This window comes from Ovis canadensis, chromosome 5, assembly GCF_042477335.2.
Source record: "Ovis canadensis isolate MfBH-ARS-UI-01 breed Bighorn chromosome 5, ARS-UI_OviCan_v2, whole genome shotgun sequence".
Lineage (NCBI taxonomy): Eukaryota > Metazoa > Chordata > Mammalia > Artiodactyla > Bovidae > Ovis > Ovis canadensis.
Genome location: NC_091249.1, coordinates 32,679,759 through 32,704,618, shown reverse-complemented (window position 1 = coordinate 32,704,618; position 24,860 = coordinate 32,679,759). Strand labels below are relative to the sequence as shown.

The 24,860-nt window shown below is 55.7% G+C and overlaps 1 protein-coding gene across 6 annotated transcripts; it reads right to left on the bottom strand.

Moving 5' to 3' along the window:
* Positions 1 to 270: 270 nt before the first annotated feature.
* Positions 271 to 24,241, bottom strand: MAP2K2 (mitogen-activated protein kinase kinase 2). Of its 6 annotated transcripts, XM_069589431.1 has the most exons (13): positions 24,109 to 24,241; positions 23,283 to 23,347; positions 21,303 to 22,064; positions 17,429 to 17,639; positions 12,975 to 13,121; positions 7,943 to 8,020; positions 7,237 to 7,288; positions 7,042 to 7,166; positions 6,256 to 6,469; positions 4,359 to 4,423; positions 3,192 to 3,253; positions 2,283 to 2,328; positions 271 to 565 (listed from the first exon to the last, which is right to left on the bottom strand). In XM_069589431.1, the coding sequence occupies exons 3-13, from the start codon at positions 21,392 to 21,394 to the stop codon at positions 455 to 457; spliced, it is 1,203 nt and encodes a 400-aa protein (XP_069445532.1). In that variant the 5' UTR covers positions 21,395 to 22,064; positions 23,283 to 23,347; positions 24,109 to 24,241; the 3' UTR covers positions 271 to 454. The 6 variants fall into 6 exon arrangements, with proteins under 6 accessions (XP_069445532.1, XP_069445534.1, XP_069445533.1 ...); XM_069589433.1 differs by lacking the exon at positions 23,283 to 23,347 and having other exon boundaries at positions 24,169 to 24,239; XM_069589432.1 differs by lacking the exon at positions 23,283 to 23,347 and having other exon boundaries at positions 24,109 to 24,221.
* Positions 24,242 to 24,860: the final 619 nt, after the last annotated feature.

Here is a 24,860-nt window from a genome sequence, read left to right as displayed (position 1 = left end):
CCCATGATAGCCATCGGGGACCCAACTGTTCTTCTGGGCTGGGGGGACCACCTCCAAGGGGCAGACGCTAGGCAAGGGGCACACATCCACCCCAAGATGGCACCCCCTCTCTCTGGGGTCCGTTCCAAGGCCTCACAGCTTGGAAAGGAACAAAGCCAGTGCCCGAGGTCACCATCTCCTGGGGGTTGGGCTGCCCTGGTGGAGGCGTCCACCCAGGCTGGACGGGGACCGAGACCCCAAGGATAAGGAACAAGAAGCACGACTGGCACGTTTGCTTTTTCTTTCCCTATTTTTTTTCTTTTTTCTTTAAACCTAAGGAAGCAGGATCTGAGAAGATAGCACAGCGGTATCGGCCTCCCTGGGCCTGAGGGCCACGTGTGCGTCCCCTTGGAGGGCGTGGCAGGAGGGACGGGGCGGGGGAGGGGAAGGCCTGGTGGCGGCAGCAGGACCACCGTCACACGGCGGTGCGTGTGGGCGTGCTGGGCTGGTTTAGCCGCAGTGTTTTACACAACCAGCCAGCAAAATCCACTTCTTCCACCTCGGACCGCTTGATGAAGGTGTGGTTCTGAAAGGGAAGGAGTGGCCTGAGCAGTCTGGCTCTGGACAGATGGCTGGACCCCCACCCCAGGGCCAGCGACGTGGGACAGGGTCTCAGGCAAGAGGCAGGCTGCTCCGTGCCCCCTGGAGCCCAGGGTGACCCTCTGTGGGGCTCCCTGGGTGCTGCAGTGGTGTGTGGAGCAGCCTCCCTGACCCCCCCCTCACCTGACGCTAGAAGCCCCCCAATGCGACAAACACAGATGTCCTCAGGTGTGGCCCCGTGTCACAGGGGGCAGGGCTGCCTGCGTGAGGACATCTGATCTGAACCACAGGACTCCGTGAGGACAGCAAGTTCCCCGTGCATCCTGTCCGGGGGGCAACCACCAGCTGAGGCCCTTGAGCCTGGAAATAGGGCTTGTGTGGCCTGGGAGCAGGATCGCACCTCCTCCGTCAGTTTAAGTGACCCTCACAGTCACATTTCCCATTTGGAATTGCCAGAGGTCCCTGGTTCAGAAGGGTGGGAGTCTACGCCCCCAAGCGACATCTGTCTCTTTCACCAGCTGGGGAGGCAAGACCACTCCCACCTTCCTCAAGGGGGCTCAGGCTTGGGTGAAAAAAACCAAACCAAGGGACCAGGGTCCCTGTGGTCAAGACAGCAGTCAGCCCCACCCAGCGCGTGGTGTCGCCCAGGCAGAGACCTGGATGTGGGCCTGGACTGTGTGAACTGCACAGAGCTGGGTTGGGGGAGACCGTGGGGGTTTCAAAGTTTGTGCTGCTGTTCCCTTGGTCTGTAACGTTCCACCATGAACATGGGCTTCTTTTGTCATGCATCCCCGAAACACATGTCACTGGACTCAATAAGAAGCTTCTAGAAAGAAGCAGATTGATGCTGACCCTACCCTATAAGGTGTGCCAGGCCAGGCTCTCACTTGGGGTCACAGCAGACTTACAGCCGGGAACCGCAGCTAACACGGGTGGGCTCAGAAAGGGTACCTTTCTGGGGAAGGTGCTGGAGCAGGGGCCACAGCTGGGGAGAGAGCAACAGGACACGTCCCCAGAGGGTCAGGACCATCCTGTACAAAGGTCCTGAGGTGCAGAGCTGGAGGAAGGCTGGGCGGGGGGGCCCCTGCATGTGTGGGCAGGGCACAGAAGCCCATCAGGCTAGGTTATTCACACTTCCACATCGCAGCCACCCCAAGAGGCTGCTTCTCTCCTCTGTGGACACCTAGAATGCCTGGAAGTGTTTTCTCTCAGAGACACAAAACATATAAACAAGGGGCTGTCTGTCTTAGCATCAGGGGTGACTCAGATAGTTAGACCTAGCAATGGAGGAAGGCCTAATGTCCACAGCAGACGTGGGTGGAAGGTGCTGTGATGGCCACCTGAGGCTGGCAGGCAGCTCTGCTGGTAGAAGGTCAGTTCTTGTGGCCACCTTGGTTTCCAGGACATCGAGCAGTGTGGTTTAGAGGAAGGCAGATACCCCCGCGGTGCCCCTAACGCCTCAGAGGCCAGTCATTCTGAGCCCTAGCCCTGGGCACGCAGGCCCTTCTGTCCCTGGGGAGCTGGGAGGAACTCAGATGGTCTGCATGGTACCCTCCAGTGAGCCAGGGAGACCCACATGGGTTCTGCAGCCCGCCTGGCCTCCACATGCCAGCCCACACCATCTGAGCCCACTCAGGTGTTCCCTTGGGGCACGGAGGGTCTGCTAGGGAACCCCAAATCTTCAAAATCTGGGTGTCACTCACCATGAGCATCTTCAGGTCTGCTCGCTCAGCTGGGTTCTTAATTAGGCTGTGGGTCCCAGGAGGTAGGAGAGAGAAGCGGGCAGTCAGTGCCAAGGGGAGGAGCCTGCGTCCTTCTGCCCTTGGCCGCCTGGACCGTAGGGGCGAGGGGCCCCATCGCACCCTTTGGTGTGAGAGCAGGCCTGGCCCAGGAGGGAAGAGTGAGGGCCTGGGGCCAGGACAAGAGGGAAAGGGACAGAGGGTGGGAAAGCCCCAGGCTGCTGCTCGCTCAGAGGCTCAGTAGCAACCGCAGCTAAACATTTAATAAAAAACCCCGAGCTCAGGAGTCCAAGTGTCAAAATGGATGTTTTTCCTTCAGAAAAGCAGAACTATGTAAAGGCAGTTGTTCATGGCAGCTCAGGGCTGAGTGGCGGGCCTTTAAACTGACAGCCTTCTGGGGCACCGAGAGGTTCACAGGGTGGTGGGGGATGGCAGCACCCACAGCTGCAGACTGGCTGAGGGACGTGCAAGCCCGGGCTGCCATGTGTGCGGCTAAACACGCGGGGCACCTGGCAGACCAGCCCTCCAGGTCCACAGTCCGCTGGCTTGAGGCTGCATCACCCACAGAGGGCCGAGAGGGCCGCCTCCTTGAACCAAGCTTGGAAGGTTGACCTGGGAGCTGGGAGATGACAGGGTTAAAGGGCCAGCAACCTGGGGTGTGGGCTGGCAGAAAGCAGGGTGGAAATTGTGTGATTTCCAAAGAGCCTGGTTTCACTCAGGGTGGTGGGGATGAGACTCAGCAGCTTTGGGACAGGGACCAATTCTCAGGTGAGCTCTGCTCCCACCAGATGCTGCCACTGTTTAGCATCCCCAATCCCCTGGCGGTCACCCCAGGAAGCAGGCAGCCTGCTCCCCCTACCTGCCCCATCTTACCATTTATTTACAAACTCCTGGAAGTCCTGGGTGAACACGCCATTGGGCAGCTTGGGAGGAGGCTGAGGGACAGACCAGATAGGTGGGAGTCAGAAGTCAAGGATGGTTTGGGAATCAGAGGGAAAGATGCCTCCTAGCCGTGCGGCCATGGGGACCCTCAGGACACCTCTCATGGAGGCAGAGGGCACCATCCCACTCCCTCTAGCAGCTTCCCTGGGAGCCCTGCTGCCTGCCCTGCACCTGGGTCGGGGTTTTCCCAGGTTTTCTTTCAAGAGCTCTCGTGTTGGGATCACAACTGGTTCTGGAGAGAAGGAGAGGGGCCATCCCGCCTGCCCCCTCTGGAAGTGCCTAGAGTGAGCTGAAGATCTGGATCTCAGGGAGGCAGCAGCTACTGGGGTTTGGGCCTGAAAACTGGAGGAGCCCACTCCTCCAGCTCCAGGGGAGGATGTGCTAGCCGGGCCCAGGCAGCGCTGCTGAGTGTAGGAAGTGCTGTCACCAGAGCCACCCGCCCTGCTCTGTCATCAACGACCTGCTCTGAGCTGCTCACCTTGAGAGCCAAGCCTAGCCGACCCAATGCCCCAGGGCTACCAGAAACCATGTCTGTCCCAGAGGGCCCAGCACTGTGATGTGGCCATGCTGAGAGGGCTGGCTCTGGGGTCAGTTCCTGCTGGGCCCTATGCTGTTCCCCTCCTCATGCCCTGATGTACCCATCTGTACAGTGGGCATCTGCACTGCCCTCATGGGCTGGGGGCTCCCTGAGGGGAGGGGGACGCCTGAACCTTCTCTGAGGAAGTGAGAGGACGCACGACCTCACACACAGACACCAAGATGCTCAGAGAAGGAGGTGCGGGTGTCAGGGCGCCTGGGCCCAGCACTTAGCCCCTGGGCTCAAAGTGACAATTCTGGGTTCATCTCTATAAAGATAAGAAAACAGCCCCTTGGGGAGAATAGGTCTATATATCACAGGTAGAAGTGAGGCCACACGTCTTCACACCTGGTAACATAACATCCTATTGAAGACTAGGGTCTCCATCTCTCCCTGCGGCCCCTCCCCTGCACACACTGTGGTCTACGTGTCCAATTCTCTTCTGGGGGGGATGCCTTCCAACAGCAATAGTTTACTCCTGCTGGTGTGGAGAATCTGCCAGCAGGGCTCTGGGCACGCACCTCGTTCACAATGTAGTCCAGCAGCTCAAAGATCGCCATGGCCGGCCGGCTGTCCATCCCGTGACCTGCTCGGGGCAGAAACGAATTCGGGTGAGATGGGCAGGTGGCCACTGTGCTTCTGTCTGGCATCAAGGCCTGAGTGTGTGGAACACAAGGCCGACCACCCTCCTCCTACCCGGCCCGAACCAGAGGGCAGGCTCTCTGGCCCGGCTGCCCTCCTGGGAAAGGAACTTCTCTCCTGACCCTCCAGTGAATGAGAAAAAGGAAACAAACCCCAAACATGGAAACAAACAGGAACGTTGGTTGACAAGGCATACATCTGGCATGGGGCTGCGTCTGGGCTGTCCCAGATCCAAACCCCTGCTCCCTGTGCGGGCAGGGTGTTTGGCGGGGGGTGGGGGTGGGGCTGGCAGTGGGCGGGCAGCTGTGTGTATGACCTTGCCCAGACCTGTGGGCTCATAGTGGTGGCCGGCTGGGGTGGCTGACCCCTGTCTTAGACCCAGCTGGCAAGGTCTGCATTTGGCAGCTGGACTTTTGCCTTCTGTCCCCTGGCCTGAAACGGGCACTCGGGCTGGGGCCGGGCTGGGGAGGTGCTGGCAGGCGAATGGCCTGGCATAGCCCACTGCTCCTCCCTGCCTGGAAGGTTGGGGCACCATTTGGGAGTCAGGCAGGGAAAGGTGGGGCCACGGTCTGGGGACACAGATTTGGGTGGGGGAGGTTCTCCCCTCAGAGGAAGTTGCAATAGCCTAGCAGTCTGGGCATGGCAGCAGGGAAGCAGAGGGTCTGGGCTTGAAAATATTGTGAAAACCAACTGATGACACAAGTGTCTGTCCACAGCGAACAGGTGCTACGCAGTGGAATATTATGTGACCATAAAAAAGGAGCTGGGCACCAACACTTGTGACGTGGACAGGCCCCAAGCAGACACAAGACACACAGGGTGTGATTCCACTAATGCGAAACGTCTTGAACACGCCAATCCACAGAGACAGAGAGTGGGTTCCTGGCTGTCAGGGGAGGGGAGAGGGACGGGGGTTCCTTCTGAGGTGACAAGGATGCTCTGGACTCAGATAAGGTGGTGGTCAGACATCCTTGTGAAGGTACAGAAACCCAGTGTTATTAGCCTGAACTGAGTGGGTCCTTCGCTATGTGAATTCTATCCCGATAAAGCTGTTAGGAGCCAGCCAATCAACTGCAGTCCACTGCATGGTCCTCTGCTCTCAAACTTAACTCTTTTCTGGTCACTTGACTTTTGAAAAATAAAGTCACAGATCCCTAAGTGCCATTGCCTAATTATACCATCTGAGCTGTGACCTTGACCCTGACCCTGAGCCAGCCCTCAATATGGTGCAAGCATCAGCCTGAATCTCACAGGTGGCTGGTCCAGGTACCACAAGGCCTCTGCGGGATACCCCTCTTCCCGCCCACACTGGGCTGTGCAACAGGGCTGAAGCTAAGCAGCCACTGGAGGAGACCCTGAGTTGAATTCCTTTCAATTTGCACTCCCCGAAAGGCTGGACCTGACACAGGAGAACAGCCACGGCAGGTGGTGGGTGCGAGCCTGCTTGCTGGGCAACCCTTCGGCTTTTCTGTATGCTTGAACGTTCTCGTGATAAAATGTGGGAGAAACCAGCCCCCTACCCCACCCCCGCCTTGGCTGAGGACTGAGCCTCTCAATGCAGCCAGCTGGCAGCAACAGGTGCAGCGGCCCCAGACGGGAGGGTCTGGGGCACTTGCAGTGCTGTCCCCAGAAGCCACAGGACCATCTGAGGACTGCTGACCGCAGGGAGCACGGCCCAGGGGGACAGGTGGCACTGAGAGGGGCCCGTGGGGAGGCAGCTGCCATCCCTAGGCTCTGGGGCCCATCCAAGCCGGAAGCCCCAGCCTGGAGCCCTACCGCTGATAGGGCGTCCGGGGGGCCTCGGCCGTGGTGAGATGCTGGGAGGTTCTCCTTCCGCGCCATCAACCATGGGCCGACCGAATATGGCCTCCAGCTCCTTGGCGTCCGGCGGGGGGATGGGGTACCTTCCGATGGACAGTTCCACCAGGGACAGGCCCATGCTCCAGATGTCTGACTGCACTGAGTAGTGGGTGCCTTGTAGCCGCTCCGGCTGCGGGGAGACAGGGAGAGACACCCTGAGGGTGATGAGGAGGGACTGGCACCCTGGGGTCCCCCTGCACCCTTGTCCCACTCTGGGATCCCTCCAGAGACCCAGTGACAGAAAGCAAGCCATTCCGTTTCCTCCCTCCACTCCATCCATCTGAGCTGACAGCAGCCCCCCACAGACCCACAACCCATAGCTGGACAGCACCCTGCCCAGGGACGTCTTGCTCTCAGGACAATCCCAAGACTGACTTCTCATAATTTATTCTTAAAATTGCCTGGATGGCTACGAAAATAATGCAGGACCAGTTGCCTGGCTCAGAAATTGACTGACGATTCTCCTCAACTGGACTTTTACTAGCAGCAGAGAGGAGCTGGGCAGAGAGACAGAAACCCAAGTGAGACGACGAAGGAGACTGGAAATTCAAAGGAAAGGAAAAACCCAGCAAAGATAGAAATGGCACAACAGGGAAGAGTAGGCTTCTGGAAAACCTGGAAATCGGGGAAACACTGACTGGGTTGGTGGCAGGGAGGACTGCAAAAGAGCCCGGGGGCACAGTGGGTCGAGAAAGGACTCACAGACATGTAGGACCGCGTGCCCACGAAGGAGTTGGCCATGGAGTCGATGAGCTGGCCGCTCACCCCAAAGTCACACAGCTTGATCTCCCCCCGGGAGTTGACGAGGATGTTGGATGGCTTCACGTCTGGGGGCAGAGCCAGAAGTGAGGGCACCGCCGCCCCGCAGGCCCCAAGGCCAGGGTGCCCTCCCCTTACCTCGGTGCATGATCTGGTGTTTCTCCCGGAGGTATGCCAGGCCCCGCAGAACCTGCAGGGGGGCCATAGGGTGCCATCAGGGGGACTGTCCCCAGGGCCAGGCCACAGTGGCCACGAGACAGTCACCACATCCTCGGGGTGGGAACAGTCACCCACCTCATTGACTCTCACAAAGCCCCCCGCCTGTGATGTGGGCAATGTTTTCTCCTCGTCTGAGGAGGGGGTGGGATCCCTGAGAGCTGAGACAAGGCCTGAGGTTATAACTGTCCGGCCAGCCTCCTGCCCTGGAGGTCACCCCAGCCCCAGGGGCACCCTCTGTTAAGCCGTTCACCGTTGGGACTGTGCTCAGGCTTCCCAGGCTGACAGGGTGAAGGATGGAGAGGCTGTTTCACTGAGTCAGCGAAGCCACAGTCAACGATGACAGCACCATGGGACACCACGTGTCTCGGGTCACAGCGTCTCCTCCCCCTGCCCAAGGGCTGTATGGGCTGGGGAGCGTTACCCCACTGCATGGGCAAAGGGGCCTGGCCCACTAAGGCACACAGCCGGTGGAGGCTGGCAATGGCACTTCTGCCTCTTTGAAGGGGGCCACACTGATGCCCACCACTGGCTTCCAGGGGCTCCTTGAAGCCTGATCACCTGGAAGTGGGGCGGAGCAGTAATGAACCCCGAGAGTGCAGAGCCAGGCACGTGCCTACACACTTACCGCGATGCTGACCTTGCCCAGGATCTCTTCGGGGATTCTCTTGGCTTCTTTCAACACCTGGTCCAGGGAGCCGCCATCCTGGGGACAGCACAGGGGAGAGGTGAGCTGCTCTGAGCCATTGCCAGGCCAGGGCCTCAGGACACCAGAGCAGCAGGCTGGGAAACAAACCACTTCCCAGGCTCCTGGTGAGCAGGTGCTCACTCGTGTCTGCAGGAAAGAGGCCAGACCACAGCCAGAGGCGACCCGTGGGCCCAAGGCAGGGACTCCCACTGCTTCAGGGACTCAAGAAGCGGAAAGGCTGCCACCATGTTCCCAGGCAGCTGAGCTTCCTGAAACCCAGGCCCTGGCTGGACAACAAGACTCAACCTTCCTGAGGCTGCCAGGTAGCAGCAGGCGGAGCAGAGCCACAGAGGCCAGTGCTCCACAGGCTAGAGGTCGAGCTCACAGCCGGAGCACCAGAGAGTGTACCTGAGTGGACTCGCAGCTCTGGGGCCTGAGTCCCCTTCAGCAAGCCGGCCATGGCCACGGAAAGGGGAGTGAGACCACAGGGGTGCCAGCTGCAAATGTCCAGTGCAGAAGGGAGGCCAAGCCCATGGGTTTCCTCACTGCTCCCTGGCCAAAGCCTCCCCGGCTCTTCCAGGAAGGCCTGATGGCTGAAGGGCACAGGGGAAGGGGGAGCAGGCAACAGACACTGCTCTCTGTCCTGCTCCTGGGATGTACAGCAAAGGACCTGACACAGGTCACCCTAGTCGGTTCCCCGACCTGGGCGGGGACCCAAATCCACACGCTAATGAGGAAATGACAGAAACCCAGTGTCTTGTGCAAGGTCTTGTGCAAACGTGGAGACCACAACCCCAGGGGTCGCTGACCAGCCCACAGCACCTCTTGGCCACGCAGAAAACCCCCCAGGGTGTTTGGCAGCCAGAGCTGGACCTGTGGGATGCTGGGAGAGGTGGTTGAAATGGGAACTCGAGGCTGGGACGACAGCTTGTTTTCTCTCTCCCCTGCTCCAGGGCCCCTGTGGCCACCTGCTGCCCCAGGAGGCCTCTCACTTAGCTGGGGGGTGGAGAAGAAGCCTGCAGCCTCGGGGATGCCTAGTCCCTCTTCCTAGCACTCTGTCCCCACTGTGTCTAGTGAGAAGGGCTGTGCTGAGAGTTCTGGAAGACCCCAGGCCCTCTGACACTTTGGGAATCCATGCAGGTTCTATGGACTTGCCCCAGACTGAGGGTGAGTGGCTGTGCATGCGCCCACAGTGGGTGTGGCTGGAGAGGAACCCATGGGACCAGGCGGCCTGGTGCACCCAGCAGACAGGCTGCTGGCCCAGCCCCATTCTACATGCTTGGTGAGATGGGAATTCCTTTTCTTCTCATTAAAAAAAAAAAAACCCAAAACTATTTATCTGTTTATTTTTGCCTGTGCTGGGTCTTCACTGCTACACTTGGGCTTTGTTTAGTTGCGGCAAGCAGGGGCTTTTCTTCGTTGCAGTGTGCAGGGCTTCTCATTGCGGTGGCTTCTCTTGTCGTGGAGCATGCATGGGCTTTCAAGCACAGGCTCAGTAGTTGTTGGGTACAGGCTCAGTTGCCCCATGGCATGTGGGATCTTCCTGGACTAGGGATGGAACCTGTGTTCCCCCATCCTCGCAGGCGGACTCTTAACCACTGGACTGCCAGGGAAGCCCTTCTTCTCATTTTCTCAACCTTAAAGGAATGTTTTTTCTGGAGGGCTGTGATATGTCTGTGGGTTGGTGTTCAGGGAGAACATTCATGCGGAGATGGAGGCAGGAGAGGCCCCAGGCTGGGGTCTAGAGGTGGCTCAGAACACAGTGAGGTTCTTCTTCACCTTGCCCCCAACATCAGAATGGACCATTCTATGTGAGGGGCCATCCTGGGCACCATGGGCAGCGTCCCTGCCCCCCAGAAGCATCTCCCTGGCTATGACAACCGTGAAGGGCCCCCACGTTGCCCAGTGGAGAGCCCCTGGTCCACAGCTGAGGAGACACTGGACAGGATGTGGCGTGAGAGTCCCCACAGCAAGCTCCCTCTGAGCCCGGGTCTTACTCCTTATGCATGACCGCAAGCTTTCAGTTTGCCCCTGTGTCCTCTGAGTATCCCAAAGCCCTCCGCTCATTGAGAAGGGAGCACACGACTACATGTTTTAGTACCATTTTTTTTTAAGGTTTTTTAAAATTTGTTTTTGGCTGCCCTGGGTCTTTGTTGCCACGTGAGAGCGTCTCACTGCGGCGGCCTCTCCTGGGGGTGGAGCACAGGCTCTAGAGCGTGGGCTCAGTAGCCGCGGCACACAGGCTTAGCTGCTCCAGGGCGTGTGGACTCTTCCCGGACCAGGGATTGAACCCGTGTCCCCTGCACTGGCAGGCGGATTCGTAACCACTGGACCTCCAAAGCAACCTGATACATTCCTCTTAAAAATTCAAACGCAAAAAAAAAAAAAAAAAAAATTTCAAACGCAGATGAACTGCACCCTCATCTCCCAGCAATTCCACCAGCCTTCCCGAAGTGTGACTTATTTTCTTCCAGATTCTTCCATGCTCCTGTATACACATCCATGTGCACCCATGTGCACAGAGGAAGACCGCGTTTTCAGCCTGTCTGTCTGTCCATTCATCCGTGGGTTCGTATGACGCACACTTTTCTCCTGGAGGTCTGCTTCTCTGAAGCGTAACTGTGGGTTTCGATTCTCCCCTGGGAAGTTGCCTGCTGTCATTCTTTACCTCCCCTTTGCTGAAGGACGCATCTGATTTTTCATTATTGTAGAAAAGGGACTGCATTCTTTGGTAGATTTGACTGCAGGCCAAGAAATACCAAGAGGTGCCTCTGAGCGGTCTGTCAGCTGCTCCCTGGCCGCTGCGGCCCCGAGACACCACTGTCCACTGGTCCAGATCCTTGCTTCCCCTAGGAACAGGTCTGGATGCCAGGGTAGCTGCGAATTCTGCTGTTTTCCGCACTGGCAGGTGAGTTTCTCCTTCTGGGCTGAATTGAGGCTGCTCATCACAGCCAGGGGGCTTTTCCCACAAGCTAGAGCTGGAAGCTCTCTGGTGGGAGAGGAGAACCAAAGAGCAGGACCCTGTGTACAGGCAAAACCTTGCCTCATCCTCACCCCTTCGGACAGACACAGTGTGACATTCTTCCAGAGTCCCGCGAAGGGAGGTGGGGGGACTGAGAGTGCCCTGTCACCACTAAGTGTAGGATCCCAAGGGCATGACTGGTTCAGGCTCTCTCACCGCTGCCTGTTGTCTTGTCCTTCCTCACACCCTCCCCGCCCAGGGCGCCCCCTCCCTAAGGCACAGCTCTGTGGGCCCTCACCTGTTAGCAGAAAGCAGGGTGTGCAGGCCACACTGAAGCCCATGTTCTTGGAGTTTACGTGTGACCTACGTGTCCACCTCTTATGCTTGCTATGAAAGTGAACCAGAAGAGCCCAACCAGGAGCTTAAAGCACAAGCCCAGCAAGCAAAGAGAATCTAGCATCTCCCCAGCATCATGTGTACTCCAGGAAGAAGCCTCACAGGAACTGATGCTTCACACCCACTGAGAGTGGAGAGGGAAGAGGAGGGGCAGGGCTGGGATGCTGCCTCTCCTCTGCCAGGAGAGAGGAGCCTCCTGACTCAGGATATCCAGGGAGCAGGGGTAGGGGTGGCTGAAGAGGAGGTAGGGGGATGTCCCTGGTGGTTTCACAGCATCTTAATGACCCCGTGCTTCCAAAGTGGGGAGTGCAGGTTTGATCCCTGGTCAGGGAACTAAGATTGCACGTGCTATGCCTGTGTGCTGTGGCCAGGAACACAGAGGAGGTGGAGGTGGGGAGGGAAGAAGGAGAGAGGTGGGGGTGGGAGTGGGGGGTTCATTACAATACAGCAGAGGCCCCCTCAGACCAGAGTGACCTCACGTCCATTTCTCGCCCTAACTCTTCCTGACTCTCATCTGCAAGGAGGTGGCCAGGTGGGCGGGCAGATATGACCGCCTTCTCCCCAGTGAGGAAAGGGCACCCACTGGGCACTGCCAGGTGGGGGCAAAGCAGCTGTGGGGAGAACCCTCCCCGTGGCTCACAAGCATTCTTGGTGGGCTCTTGCTCAAATTCGTTTCCTGACTTCATTACAAAACCATCAGAGAGGGCAGTGCGCTGGAGGCCGGGCCTAACAGAAGCTGCCTGCTGAAAGCCACACTGCATCCTGGTTTTGCAAGGGCCCCCAAGGGCTGGGGCCTGGACAGCTGGGCTCGGGCAGGGCTCTACCTGCCGAGGGCGGGTGGCAGAGGGCCGGCAATGTTTCCTCCAGGGGCCTTCAGCTCTGACCACTTCTGCTTTCATGACATTCAATCCCACCCATTTCTGAGCCTTGAGACCAGAGTTCCTTAATGACAGGGCGCATAGGAATCAGTCGTGGTTTAAAGGAGATGGGCGCCCACCCTCCACTGCAGAGGCCTGGTCCCCACAGGCCTGAGCTGGGGGTCCAGAACTGTGTCCCAGACCACGCACTTTGGCTAGAGGACATGTGGGAAGGAGCAGTCAAGCATTTCTTCAAGCAGCCCTCCCCAGGTGGGCTTGCTTAGGTTCACAGACTTTCCTGGTTTTTTTTTTTTTTTGGCTGCACCACACAGCATGTGGGATCTTAGTTCCCTGACCAGGGATTGAACTCCCGTCCCCTGCAGCAGATGCGCAGTCTTCACCACTGGACCACCAAGGAAGTCCCAGGTGCAAGGACTTTCAATGTAGCATTATTCGTAACGCGGCAGGGACTGGGAACAACCTCAGTGTCCACCAACAGTGCTTCATAAATCACCCGGTGGGTGCACATGGATGCCGGGGTGACCAACAGAGGGAACAAGATGGGGCCAGCTCTGAGCCCACAGAGAGCAGTGTCTCCCATGGATCCGGGGAGAAAGCAAAATGGAGAGGAGGCTACGTGGTGCTTAAGAAATGAAGGAAGCTATGTGCAGTGTGTACACAGCTGCACCGCCTCCCCACTGCGCTGGGCCCCCCGGAACAGGCCAGGGCTCTGGGGGGTGGGGGAGGGCGGGCTCACCATGTGCTCCATGCAGATGCTGATCTCGCCGTCGCTGTAGAAGGCCCCGTAGAAGCCCACAATGTACGGGGAGTTGCACTCGTGCAGCACCTGCAGCTCTCGGATGATCTGGTTCCGGATGGCCGGCTTGATCTCCAGGTGGATCAGCTGCGGGAAAGAGGGGCGCGGGGTCAGGGCCGCACCGCTGAGGGGGCGGGAAAGGAGGGGTCATCCACCTACCTGGGCGCTGAGGACGCACACCCAAGAGCAGACTTGAACAGGAATGTTCACAGAATCTGGAAGATGGGAGCAACCTGTACGCCCTGAATCAACTGAAGGAGGGACAGGCCGAGGATGCTGTCCCTCCACGCATATGAGCATCACTCAGCCATGACGAGGAGAGAAGCCCCGACACTCGCTACCACATGGATGCAGCCTGAGAACATAACGCTAAGTGAGAGGAGCAGACACAGAAGGACACACAGGGTGTGATTCCATTAAAGGGAAACATCCAGAACAGGCTGACCCTCAGTCACAGAGAGCGGGTCTCTGGTTGCCAGGGCCTGAGGGTGGGGCAGGGGAGTGACTGTTCATGGGGATGGAATGCATCTTGGGGTAATGAAAATGTTCTCAAATTGATGATGGTGATGGATGCACAGCTCCACGAATATACTAAAAATCACTGAGTTAAATACTCTAAAAGGCTCAACTGTATGGTAGGTGAATTACATCTCATTAAAGCTACTTAAAAAAAGTATCATCAGAGGCAACACTATCCACTTGGTTACAGGGGGAGCTCTGTGAACCAAATTGTGCAGTGTCGCCCATCCAGGAGCAGACCCAGCAGTGCCCTGTTCAACAGGGCAATTGCTTCACCGCTGCCCCTCATTGGGGTGGGTTCCCCTTCCCCTGACAGCCGAGAGACCACAAAGAGCCTTCTGCTGCCCCCCCCCCCCCCGGGAGCCTGGCTCCCCATCCCCTTGAGTCCAAGTCGACAGAAAGGATTGTCACCAAATTCATCACGATACCTGGAAAGATGAGGAAGGAAATGACCACCTAGAGATGCAGAAGACAGCTGACAAGGGGCCCAGAGTAATGCCCAGCTACAAACCCCAAGGAAGCCAAGATTCCCCGCATGGTGGGAGAGAGCCAGGCTGTGGATCCTTGACCTGGCTGCTCAGAGTCCCAGGTGCCCAAGCCATCATGATACCACAAGGAAACAGTATAATTCCCACCCACCCCTGTCAGAGGCAGAGCCAGAGCCCAGGTATCTGAAAGTGACCAATTTAAGACATTTCTGTGGAGTTGATTACACGCAGGGCCAGTGATGAGCAGACAGCAGAGAAGGTCCTGCTTGGAGGGGACATGCCACCGGGAATGGGCGAGACACAGGCAGAGCAACCCCAGGTGGTAGAGGTGCTGATAGAGGAATCAGACAGGTGGGACCCAGGATTCCAGTAACACGGAAGCCAGGCCTCAAAGGATGGGTGGGACTCAGCCAGATGGACAAGGGAAGGTGGGGGTGCCAGGTGGAAGGACAGAGAGCTGCCTGTTGGAGGGGTGTGAGCGGAGTTCAGGGGGCACAGTGTATGTGTGTGACCCACATGAATGCCCCTTAAAACCTGAAGAACTGTGGAAGACTCTGGCAACACAGTGCCTGGTACCCACGAGGCCCCCAGGCAAAACCTCCCACCCCTACTTGAAGGTTGCCTGCAGAGCCGAGCTCTGGTTGCAGGCCCTTGGACAGCATGCCTTCCCACAGCCACCCCCAGCAGGATGGTTCTCTCTTGTGAGGGGACACCCAGCTCATGCCCACAGACTAGGTCAACTGCAAAGAACAGACCCAAGAGGATTCAAGCCCAAGCCAGACACCAACCAGCTCAGCCTCAGGTCCTCAGTAGAACAGAGCTGCTGGTCTACAGGCACAGGAGTGCACACTGAGGTTTTGTGCCAGCTTTGACTCAGGGCCATCACTCCAAAGAAGGGGGCCAGTGTTGGGACGTGGCCTTGGGTAGGCCTGTAACTCTGTTCTTAAAGCCAGAGGGGCTGAGGGCAGGAACACACACAGAGGCTGAACACACATTCCTTTGCTGGGAGCACAGGAAGTCAGGAGAGCCACGTGGGCGCAACACACTCCCGGGACTCGAGCCTGGGGCTCTCACTAAGATGCAGGAGGAGTAGGGACGCCACTCTGGAGTCCAGAGAACATTTGGAGACCAGCTCCCTTGGGTCTTGTGGGACTGGTCAGGATACTGCCCTGCCCATCAGAGGGCCAGGAGGGACCACAGCCCAGAGCAGGATCCCTGCTGAGCCTGACAGCCAGCCCCACCTTCACCCTTACACCTGGGCCATCTGATAAGCTCACACCCTTGGAATGTGTGGAATTCAGACTCAGCTTCCTGGGAACTCAGAATTCTACCAAGGGTAGTGGAGGAAGGCGGTCATTGAGCCTCAAAAACCACTGTCATGTCCATTTCCCCACCTGTGTCCTTGGCTGGATGCCGGCAAACAGGCCTTTGGGGTGAACTGGCTCTCCAGGAGCTCTGGACCCCCACAGACCGGTTGAGGGCTCCAGGGCCACCGGGGAAGGTCTCCCTGAACTGTGTGACCCTGGGTAGGTGGCTGCACAGGCCACAGGCAACCAGAGGAGATCACGCCTGATGCGGAACAAAATCTGAGACCCACTCCCCTCAGTTTTCGGACCCTTCTTTTTTTTCTTTCTCTTTTTGGACTCAGTTTCCCAACAAGGGAGCAAACCCTGGCCCTGGCAATGAAAGTGCCAAGTCCTAACCACTGGACTGCTAAGAGGAGTCCCTTCCCCTCCCTCCCCCTCCAAAGTTTTTATTTTCAAAGGATTATAGAAGCTCAGGAAAGTTGCAAAAACAGCAAAGAGAATCTGTGACTGAGGTGGGAGTCAAAGCTGGGGCACAGACATACATGGGGCAGGGCTCCTAGCTAGACTACACCTGCCCATCTCTCCAACTTTAAACTCTGAAGCTCCACTTCACAGGCTTTAAGGAAGCTATAGACAAATTCTCTTACATAAGTCAGGTTATCTACCACCTGGAAGAGTCCTGGCCAGCCTGAAGACCCTTCCGACCCTGAGGAGCACTCTGAGTCCAAGTCCCTCCCATCCCCCACTGCTGTCTGAATTTCATGGCTGCCCTTCTGCTCCCTGGAGTAGGGGGCGCTTCAGGTAGAGCAGGGGTTTCTGGGGCTGCTCTGGTTTGGAAAAGGAGGCCTGTGGAAAGCAGACAGAAATAGAAAACGAGGGGCTGTACACTTCAGGAGGGAGGAGCTCGGCAGGCAGAGGGACAGCCAAGTGACAGACCCCAGCGGAAACCCTAAACACACGTCTCCCAGGAAAGGCAGGCCCTGTGCAGATCCCCCGTCACCAGGGTACGGGGTGGTCAAGTGTCTAAGAATGCGGTTTGGAAATCATGGGGTCCAGATGATGGGATCCAAACGGGGGCTTTCTACATCTGAAGGAAGACGACTGTATGAATTGAGCCACCCATCAACACAATGGCCCTGGGGACGTGTGCAGGAGCCACTGACCTCCTCCTGTTCCCTACCCCCAACATCTCTCAGGGACCCTCCCCCACAGACCAGCAGGGCAGCCGCACAGCAGCCCCAACGAGGGACGTCTCAGCATCAGGGTCTGCACTGAACAGGGAGGTTCACAGGATGGTCACTTCACATGACCCCGTGGTAAGGCCACGGCACCCAGTTGTTGGGTCAGGCACCCATCTAGACGTCACTGTGGAGGTATTTTTAGATGTGATTTAACACAGGAATCATCAGATTCTCAAGGAAGCAGATGACCCTCTAAGTGGTGGGCCTTATCCAATCAGGTGAAGGCCTTCCAAGAAGGGATGGGGATCCACCTCCAGATTCAGCTCTTCCCTGGGTCTGCAGCCCACAGGCCTGTCCTGCCAACTTCAGACCTGCCAGCCCCTATGACTGCCTGAGCCAGTGTCCATTCTTCCCCACCATGTCCCCAGTGGTTCCCTCTCTCTGAAGAACACTGGCTAACACACGTCGTTTGGACCCCATCCCCCAAAGGTGACCGTCGCTCCCAGCAGCTGGTCTTGGTGGGCAGGGTTTTCTTCCGGCTCTGATGTCAGGGGGCAGCCGGCTCTAAGGGCACCTGACTCTCCTCTCTTCCATCTGCTCCTTTCTCAAGCCAGTCCATTCCTGTGAATCTGAATTGCAGCCATAGCCAGGAAGGCAAAGGGCAGTTTTAGAGGAGGAGCTGCATGAGGCAGGCCTGCATTGCCACAATCTAATTAGAACCCAAGCTGGGGGGGTGGGGCCTCTGAGCCTAGGAGCCAATCGGAAAGCAGATGCCTGCACCCTTCACCCTTCCCTCCCATCTCCAGGGAGCCTGCCTGGACTGCTGCCCCCCCCCCCCACCCCCCGCACCCACACAGCACGCAGACAGAGCAGCCGCCCCACTGCCAGCTGCGGCTCACCTTTCTGGCCATGATGAGGCCCGAAGGTCTGTGCTGGACCTTGGTGACCACTCCACCATTGCCGGCTCCCAGCTCGGAGATCCGTTCGAAGTCATCGTCCTTGAGCTCGCCAACCTTGGCCTTCTGGGTAAGGAAGGCTTCCAGCCGCTTCTTCTGCTGCTCGTCGAGCTCTAGCTCCTCCAGCTTCTTCTGGAGGTCCACCAGGTGTGCTCTGCAAAGACCCCGAGGGCAAGGGTGAGCGAGAGTGTGGGAGCCACCAGGAGATGACTCGGTCTGAGCCAGGGTCACTGAGCCACCACTGCATCCCGTGCCCTGGGGTTTGGGGCCAGCAGGTGAATCAGACTTGACTCTTGTGCTTCAGGAGCCTACCATCTGGTAGGAAAGACAGACAATCCACAGACACACAGCCAGCCTCCCAGAGAACCAGCCACCCCTCACCACATCATAAAGGTTAGATCTCGGGGATGAGCTGTAGGTCGATGGCTCTGATATCAGATCCAGGAGGCCTCTTTCCTGACACAAAGGCTCAGACCACACGGGAAGGAGATGAAGGAACCATGGGGAGATGCCCAGGGGTCAGGGAGTGGAGGTCCCCAGGATTTTTCATGAGGATGGAGGAGCAAACTGAGACTCAGAGTGGCCTCAGAGCAAGGAACCAGAACCTAGGGGAGGACGATAAGAAGCTGCTACACCCGTGCCTCTAATTTAAATGGATTACACACAGCCACTGGACGGGGAAAGACAGGGGCATAATTTATAAATGGTGCGGACAAATGCAGGGCATTCCGTTCCGCCAGCCCGCGCTTATTATATCCCAAGCACTACTGTAAACACTAAGCATTTATACGCACACACATTCCTAGACCTGGTGATTAAAAACCAACCACATATATGGCACTTTATTGGGTGATTCAGGGAACTTTCAAAGGAAATGTTGACAGTATGCTATTTTCCCTGGTGACTTGACTTTGAACCAATTCCTGGAGTTAAAGGCAGCTCCCTGTAACAGGCAGGTGGACGCCAGCTCAATGCTCAGTGCCCGGAAGGACTAACTCGGGGCTGCCCGAAAGAGAACAGGGACGTCCCTGGTTGTCCAGGGGTTAAGAATCCCCTGGACAAGAATCCCCTGCCTTGCAATGCAGGGGACGTGGGTTCAATCTCTGGTTGGGGAACTAAGACCCCACATGCCGTGGAGCAACTAAGCCTGCAGGCCACAACTAAAGATCCCACGTGCCACAACTAAGACCAGATGCAACCAAATATATATATAGTTTTTTAAGAAAAAGAACATAAGCTATATGTGCAATTAAAAATTTTCTAGCCACATTAAAAAAAAAAATCAGGTGAAATGAACTAATCTGGAAAGCATATTATGCTTTCAGCTCCCCTGAATTTGGACACACCATGTGTCAAGGGCTGGCATGGCCAGGGGCTCTAGCCAAACAGTGAGTGCAGCTCTAGAGAAGAAGAGGCCCCCCAGCCACCACTCCCCAGGGCATTTATACAATTTATTAATTTATTTAGCAGCTGCACTGTGCAGCACATGGGATCTTAGTTCCCCAACCAAGGATCAAACCTGTGTCCCCTGCAGTGGAAGCTCAGAGCCCTAACCACTGGGCATCCAGGGAAGTCCATCTCCAGGGCATTTAGGCCAAAGCTGACCGCCCAGCTCGGGGAGACCTTGTAGGGGGGGATTCAAGCAGGAGATAAAGGGGCAGACTGGAGTTCTGGCAGGAACCTTCCAATCCCCAAGATCAATCATGACTTGCCTACAACTTAAAGAGATGTGAGCAAAAGGACACCCTGGAGCAAGATGACCTGCCGCTGAGTGATGTCAACCAGAGCAGGTAGCAAGAAAAGGTTGCTGGGAGGTAGGTGCCACATCACGAGCAGGTACCAGAGCTTTAACCAGTTTGCTGAGTTCTCATGATCCTCCTGGGAGGCGAGTCTCTTGCAGACCCCAGCCCACAACGGAGGGAGAAGGCTCAGAAGGTGGGTAACCTGTCTGAGGATCACAGGCAAGCAAGTGGCACAGGCTGGAGTGAATGACACCTGTGTCCAGTCTGCCTGCAAAGCCCGGGCTCACGGGAGCGGCTGCCTGAGCCGGGACCTGGATAAAGGGGGAAGAAGGATGCAATGGACAGAGGAGAGGAGGCAAAGGAGTAAATGTATGTGCCACGACTCCTCCACTGAAGGACTGAAGAGGCAGGTTTTGTGGCCAGACCCTCAGACCTTGGAAAGTCTTCAGCCTGCCAACAGACATCTAAAATGCATTCTGGAGTCAGCTGATTAATCCATCTTACATTTAATGGCAACTCCACTGTGGTTATTAAAAAACAAAACAACACTCTGGAATTCCAATGGCCGGCTTCTTCTACTGGGGCAATTTTTGAAGGGATGGAAATCACAGATCACGTTTTAAGAAAAAAAGAGAGAGAGCAACTATGATGAAGGAGCTCTCTTGTAAGAATAAGTGGATTTTTTTGGAGGGTGGGGGTTGCTGAGCCACACTGCTTGTGGGATCTTAGTTCCCTGACCAAGGATCGAACCTATGTTTCCTGCATTGGAAGCTCAGGGTCTTAACCGCTGGACTGCCAGAGAAGTCCCTAGAATAAGTGAATTTTTTGAGAATCAGGAACGCATCCCCACATTGAGCTGCCCTCGGTGACAGAGAAAGATGTGAACTCACACACATGTGCATCAAGGCGCTCCTCCTTCATTTGGTTACAGGCAGGCCAAGTCCCCTGAGAGGCAGCAAAATGCCACTGGCCCATCACCTCTGGGTTCTCACAGATCACACCATACACAAGGCACACGGACCCAGGCCAGGGCTTTCTAGGACGTTCCTGCTCCACTCCAGCATGGAGACCCGAAGCGGGGAGGTCAGGGATGTGCTCTGAAGACAAGTCTACCATCCGGTAACCCCAAAGGCCCAGGTTCTTTCTCTGTCCCCTTCTTTCCCCTCAGGTCCTCCCATCCCCCTCCGTGGCCTCAAACCACCACCACCACTTCTCCAGCCCCTCAAGGATTTGTTAATCCATTCAATTCAGAATCTCTCAGTTCATTTGCTTTCAGCGGTCCCAGCAGGCCCCCTGACTTCTTTCTTGCTCCGAGTCCTCCCCACCTCTGGCCCTCCAAATCCCCCTCGCTCCCCACTTCTCCAGCCTCTTTGCCCCTGTCAGGACGCCTCACCATTCTCGTCAGGTTCAGCAGCTCCTCTTCCCACCAGCAAAATCTTCTCAGGCTCCCTTCCCCCCAAATTCCCTGAGACCCTCCCTCATCTCTCAGGCACCCTCTTCCCCTTTTCTTGGACCCCCACCCCCACCCCATGCTCACTCCCAGGGACCCTGCCAGCCCCATCCTCTCCTTTCAGGAACCCCATGCGCCCCGTTCTTAGAATGCAAGGACCCCTTTCTTCCCTCTACATCACTACTAAGGGACTCCTCCCCCTTCCTCCGATTTCACCACTAGGGACCCCTGACCCATCCTCTCCCCTCAGGTGAGGATCACTACCAGAGCTTCACTCTGTAGGGCCTCATATCCCCGTCTCATCCCCGCAGGGACCGATTCACTATCAGACCATCATCTCCCAGCAAGAACCCTGCCAGAGCCCAGTTTCACCACTCAGGGACCCCCTCCCGCCAATATCATACTCAGAGTCCCTCATCCTCTCCTCTCCTCTTCAGAGATCCTTCCTCCGATCTTACCTGGGCCCTCTCCTCTCCTTTCAGATCTTCCCAGATCTCGCTGCTCGGGGCCTCTCCCCTCTTCTCTCCTCGACCCCGTCCCCAGACCTCGCGACTCTGGGACACCCCCCCCCCCCCACACACACACACATCCTGTCCTCTCCCCGGCCCCGGCCCGGCCCACTCACTCGGAGGCGCCCTCGCTGGTGGGGGACGGACCCTCGGCAATGGCGGGGTTGATGGTGAGCGCCGGCAGCACCGGCTTCCTCCGGGCCAGCATCGGGGCTCCGCGGGCCGGCGGCGGCGGCGGCACCTCTAGCCGGGGCCCATAGGGGGCGGGCCGGGAGCGGGCGGTACCGACGCGAGCCGGGGGCTGCGGCCGCGGCCTAGGCCGGCGCCGAGGCGACGAGGATGGGCGGTCCTGCGGATCTGGGCCGAGGGGCCCCAAAGGTCGCCGGGGCTGAAGCCGCGGGATCGGGACCGCCGCAGCCACCGAAGCCGGACAGGGGCTGACGCTGCAGCAGAAGCTCGGGAGGCGTAGGGAGGGGAGGGGGAGCTACGAGATCGCGGGCCGGCCTCTCGCGAGAGCCACCACCTGGGGAAGCCGCGCCGGGACACGCCCCTCGCCCCGACGCGTGCGCATCAGCTTGAGGCCGCCTCCTCGAAAGGAAAAGGGGCGGAGATGGACGCGAGACGGTGCCCGGAGCGTGCGCACTCACTCGCCTCCACCGACCGAATGCGCATGCGCCTGGGGCACCAGGAAGGGGCGCAGGGGGAGGCAGGGCGAGACTGAGGATGGGGTGGGCAGGTGTGCGTGGGGGAGATGTCAGCTCTTCAGAACCTTGCGGTTTCCAGACTGGGACTGCGTGAGCCAGCAAAATCCTCAACAGTTGTGGGACACTTAAGTTGTCAGAGTCGAGTCAAGACTTTTTGCCAATTATGAAGATGTCCTGTAAATTCATAATGTCAGTTACCATCATTCTTTCATGAAAGAGACGTCATTTAAAAACTTTGTTTTTGTGAGTATACCTAATGTAAAACTTACCACTGTTAAGAGCATGGCTCAGTGGCATTAAGAACGTTCACGCTGTTTTGCAACCATCCCCGCAAACATCTCCAGAACTTTCTCAGTTTCCAAACTGAAACTTCGTCCCCATGAAACACTGACTCCCCCAGACCTCCACTCTATAGTAATTGTCCTTTGTGACTGGCTTATTTCATTCAGTGTAATATCCTCAAGGTCCATATATATCCTCAAGGTCCATTTACATTCTCGCGTGTGTCAGAATTTCTTTCCTTTTTAAGGCTGAATAGTGTTCATGGTCGGAGAAGGCAATGGCACCCCACTCCAGCACTCTTGCCTGGAAAATCCCATGGATGGAGAAGCCTGGTAGGCTGCAGTTCATGGGGTCGCTGAGGGTCAGACACGACTGAGAAACTTCACTTTGACTTTTCACTTTCGTGCATTGGAGAAGGAAATGGCAACCCACTCCAGTGTTCTTGCCTGGAGAATCCCAGGGACGGGGCAGCCTGGTGGGCTGCCGTCTATGGGGTCGCACAGAGTCGGACACGACTGAAGTGACTTAGCAGCAGCAGCAGTGTTCATGGTTGGACCACATTTTGTTTCTCGGTTTATCCACTGATGGAGTTTTGGGTGTGCCTCCCTTCTGGCTGTTGTGAATAGGGCTGCTACGGACAAGGGTGTACCAATATCTGTTGAAATTCCTGCCTGCAATTATTGTGGATATCTACCTAGAAGTGGAATTGTTGGATCATGTGGCGTTTCTACGTTTTAATTTTTAAAAAATATTTGGCGGCACCGGGTCCATTGCAGCATGTGGGATCTTTAGCTCCATAATTAAATAAAATTTACATCATTATTATTATTAGCTGTGCTGTTAGTTGCGGCATGTGGGATCTAGTTTTCCTCACCAGGGATCAAACCCATGGCCCTTGCATTGGGGAGGGTGGAGTCTTAGCCACTGAACCACCAGGGAAGTCCCTATGTTTAATTGCTTGAGGGATCATCATACTGTTTTCCACAATGGCTAAACCATTTTACAAGAAAAGTGATTTTAATACCAGTTTAAAAAAAAAAAGGCAGTACATGAGAGAGAATAAAGGACAGTCTTTTAAATAGGAAAATGTTAACTTCCTGAAAAACTCACCACATTGCTTTGGGGGCGGGGCTCACATTTCTGAGCACCTGTGCATGTTTCATGGTGGGGTGCATCTTCATGTGCGAAGAAATAGAGAGAGGGAGATTCGATCCACTTCTTCTAGGTCCAGCTCAGGTCCCCTGGTTCCCCTGGCTCAGTCTTGCCCACTTCCTGTCCGGCCACCCTGCAGTCTTTTTTTTTTTTTTTTTTCATATTTATTTGGCTGCACCAGGTCTTGATTGTGACACTTGGGATCTTCGATCGTCATTGAAGACGAGGGATCCTTTTTTAAGTTGCAACATAAGATCTCTTACTCATAGCATGTGGAATCTCCTTCCCTGACCAGGAATCAAACCTGGGACCCCTACATTGGGAGTGACCAGTCTTAGCCACTAGACCACCAGGGAAGTTCCTGCAGTCATTATTTTAACAGTTAATTTGCAAGCCTTTTAAGTATTAGACCCCTTAGACACTGAGAGATACAATGTTTTTAAAAAAATAGCTACATAATCTAAGTAAACATAATTGCAAAATGTGACAATGCTTTAAAAATACAAAGATGTAACCATCGCTCTCCCCTGATGAAAACTGCTCCCAGACACACCTGCCCCTCCACTTCTCCAATCTGAGCCTTTTTCATTTTGCCTCTCACCATTCCCAGTCACTCACTCAAAAATTCAGCATACCCATCTAGCTTCAAAAAACACCATGCCCTTTCCCAGATTTGGGCGTTTCCAGAGTCCTTCTGTTCTGCGAAGTGATTTCTCTGCCATTTTATTTTAGGCTATATATAAAAGAAAGGCTATAGTCTTTCTTTTATTGAGCTGTAACTTACATATAATAAATGCACAGTTCTTGAATGTTCAATTCCTTAAGCTTTTACAATTATATACACCTGTGAAGCCATTCCCGGAAACAAGAAGCAGAACATTTCCATTAGTCCAGAAAGTTTTCTCAATGTCCTGTTCAGTTAATACCCCTTGCCCCGAGCAGCAGTACTGTGCTGGTAAATGTTTAACAATGGGCTTGTGAAATAGGAGGGGGTGGGGGGACAGAGAGAGAGAGAGAGAAGCTGGGTTTTAATGTGCAGTATTTGTCATTTTCGGTGGTGTATATATTCCCACCAAGACTAATTTCCAACTGCCATGAAGTTGGAAAGGATGGTGCCAGAAGGCACTTATGAGCCAGGACAAGCTGGCTGAAGCACCTCCACTCCCCCACAGGCATCCTAGATTCTGATTTCTATCCCCAGAGATTAGTTTTGCCTGTTCTAAAGCTTTGTGAAAATGGAATTGTACAGTATGTACTCTTGTGTCCAACTTCTTTTCCTCAGCAAAATATTTTTGTTATTCATCTATGTGATTGCATGTAACAGTAATTTGTTTTTTCCCTTGCTGTATGATACTCCATCATGTTTATTTTGGGGACTGCCCTTCAGGTAAAACAATAAATCAGTTCTTTTTTTTAAATTGAAGTATAGTTGATTTACAATGATTCAGGTGTACAGCAAAGTGATTTACAATATCTATATGTATATGTGTATATGAATCTATTTTCCACTTCAGGTTATTATAAGATACTGAATAT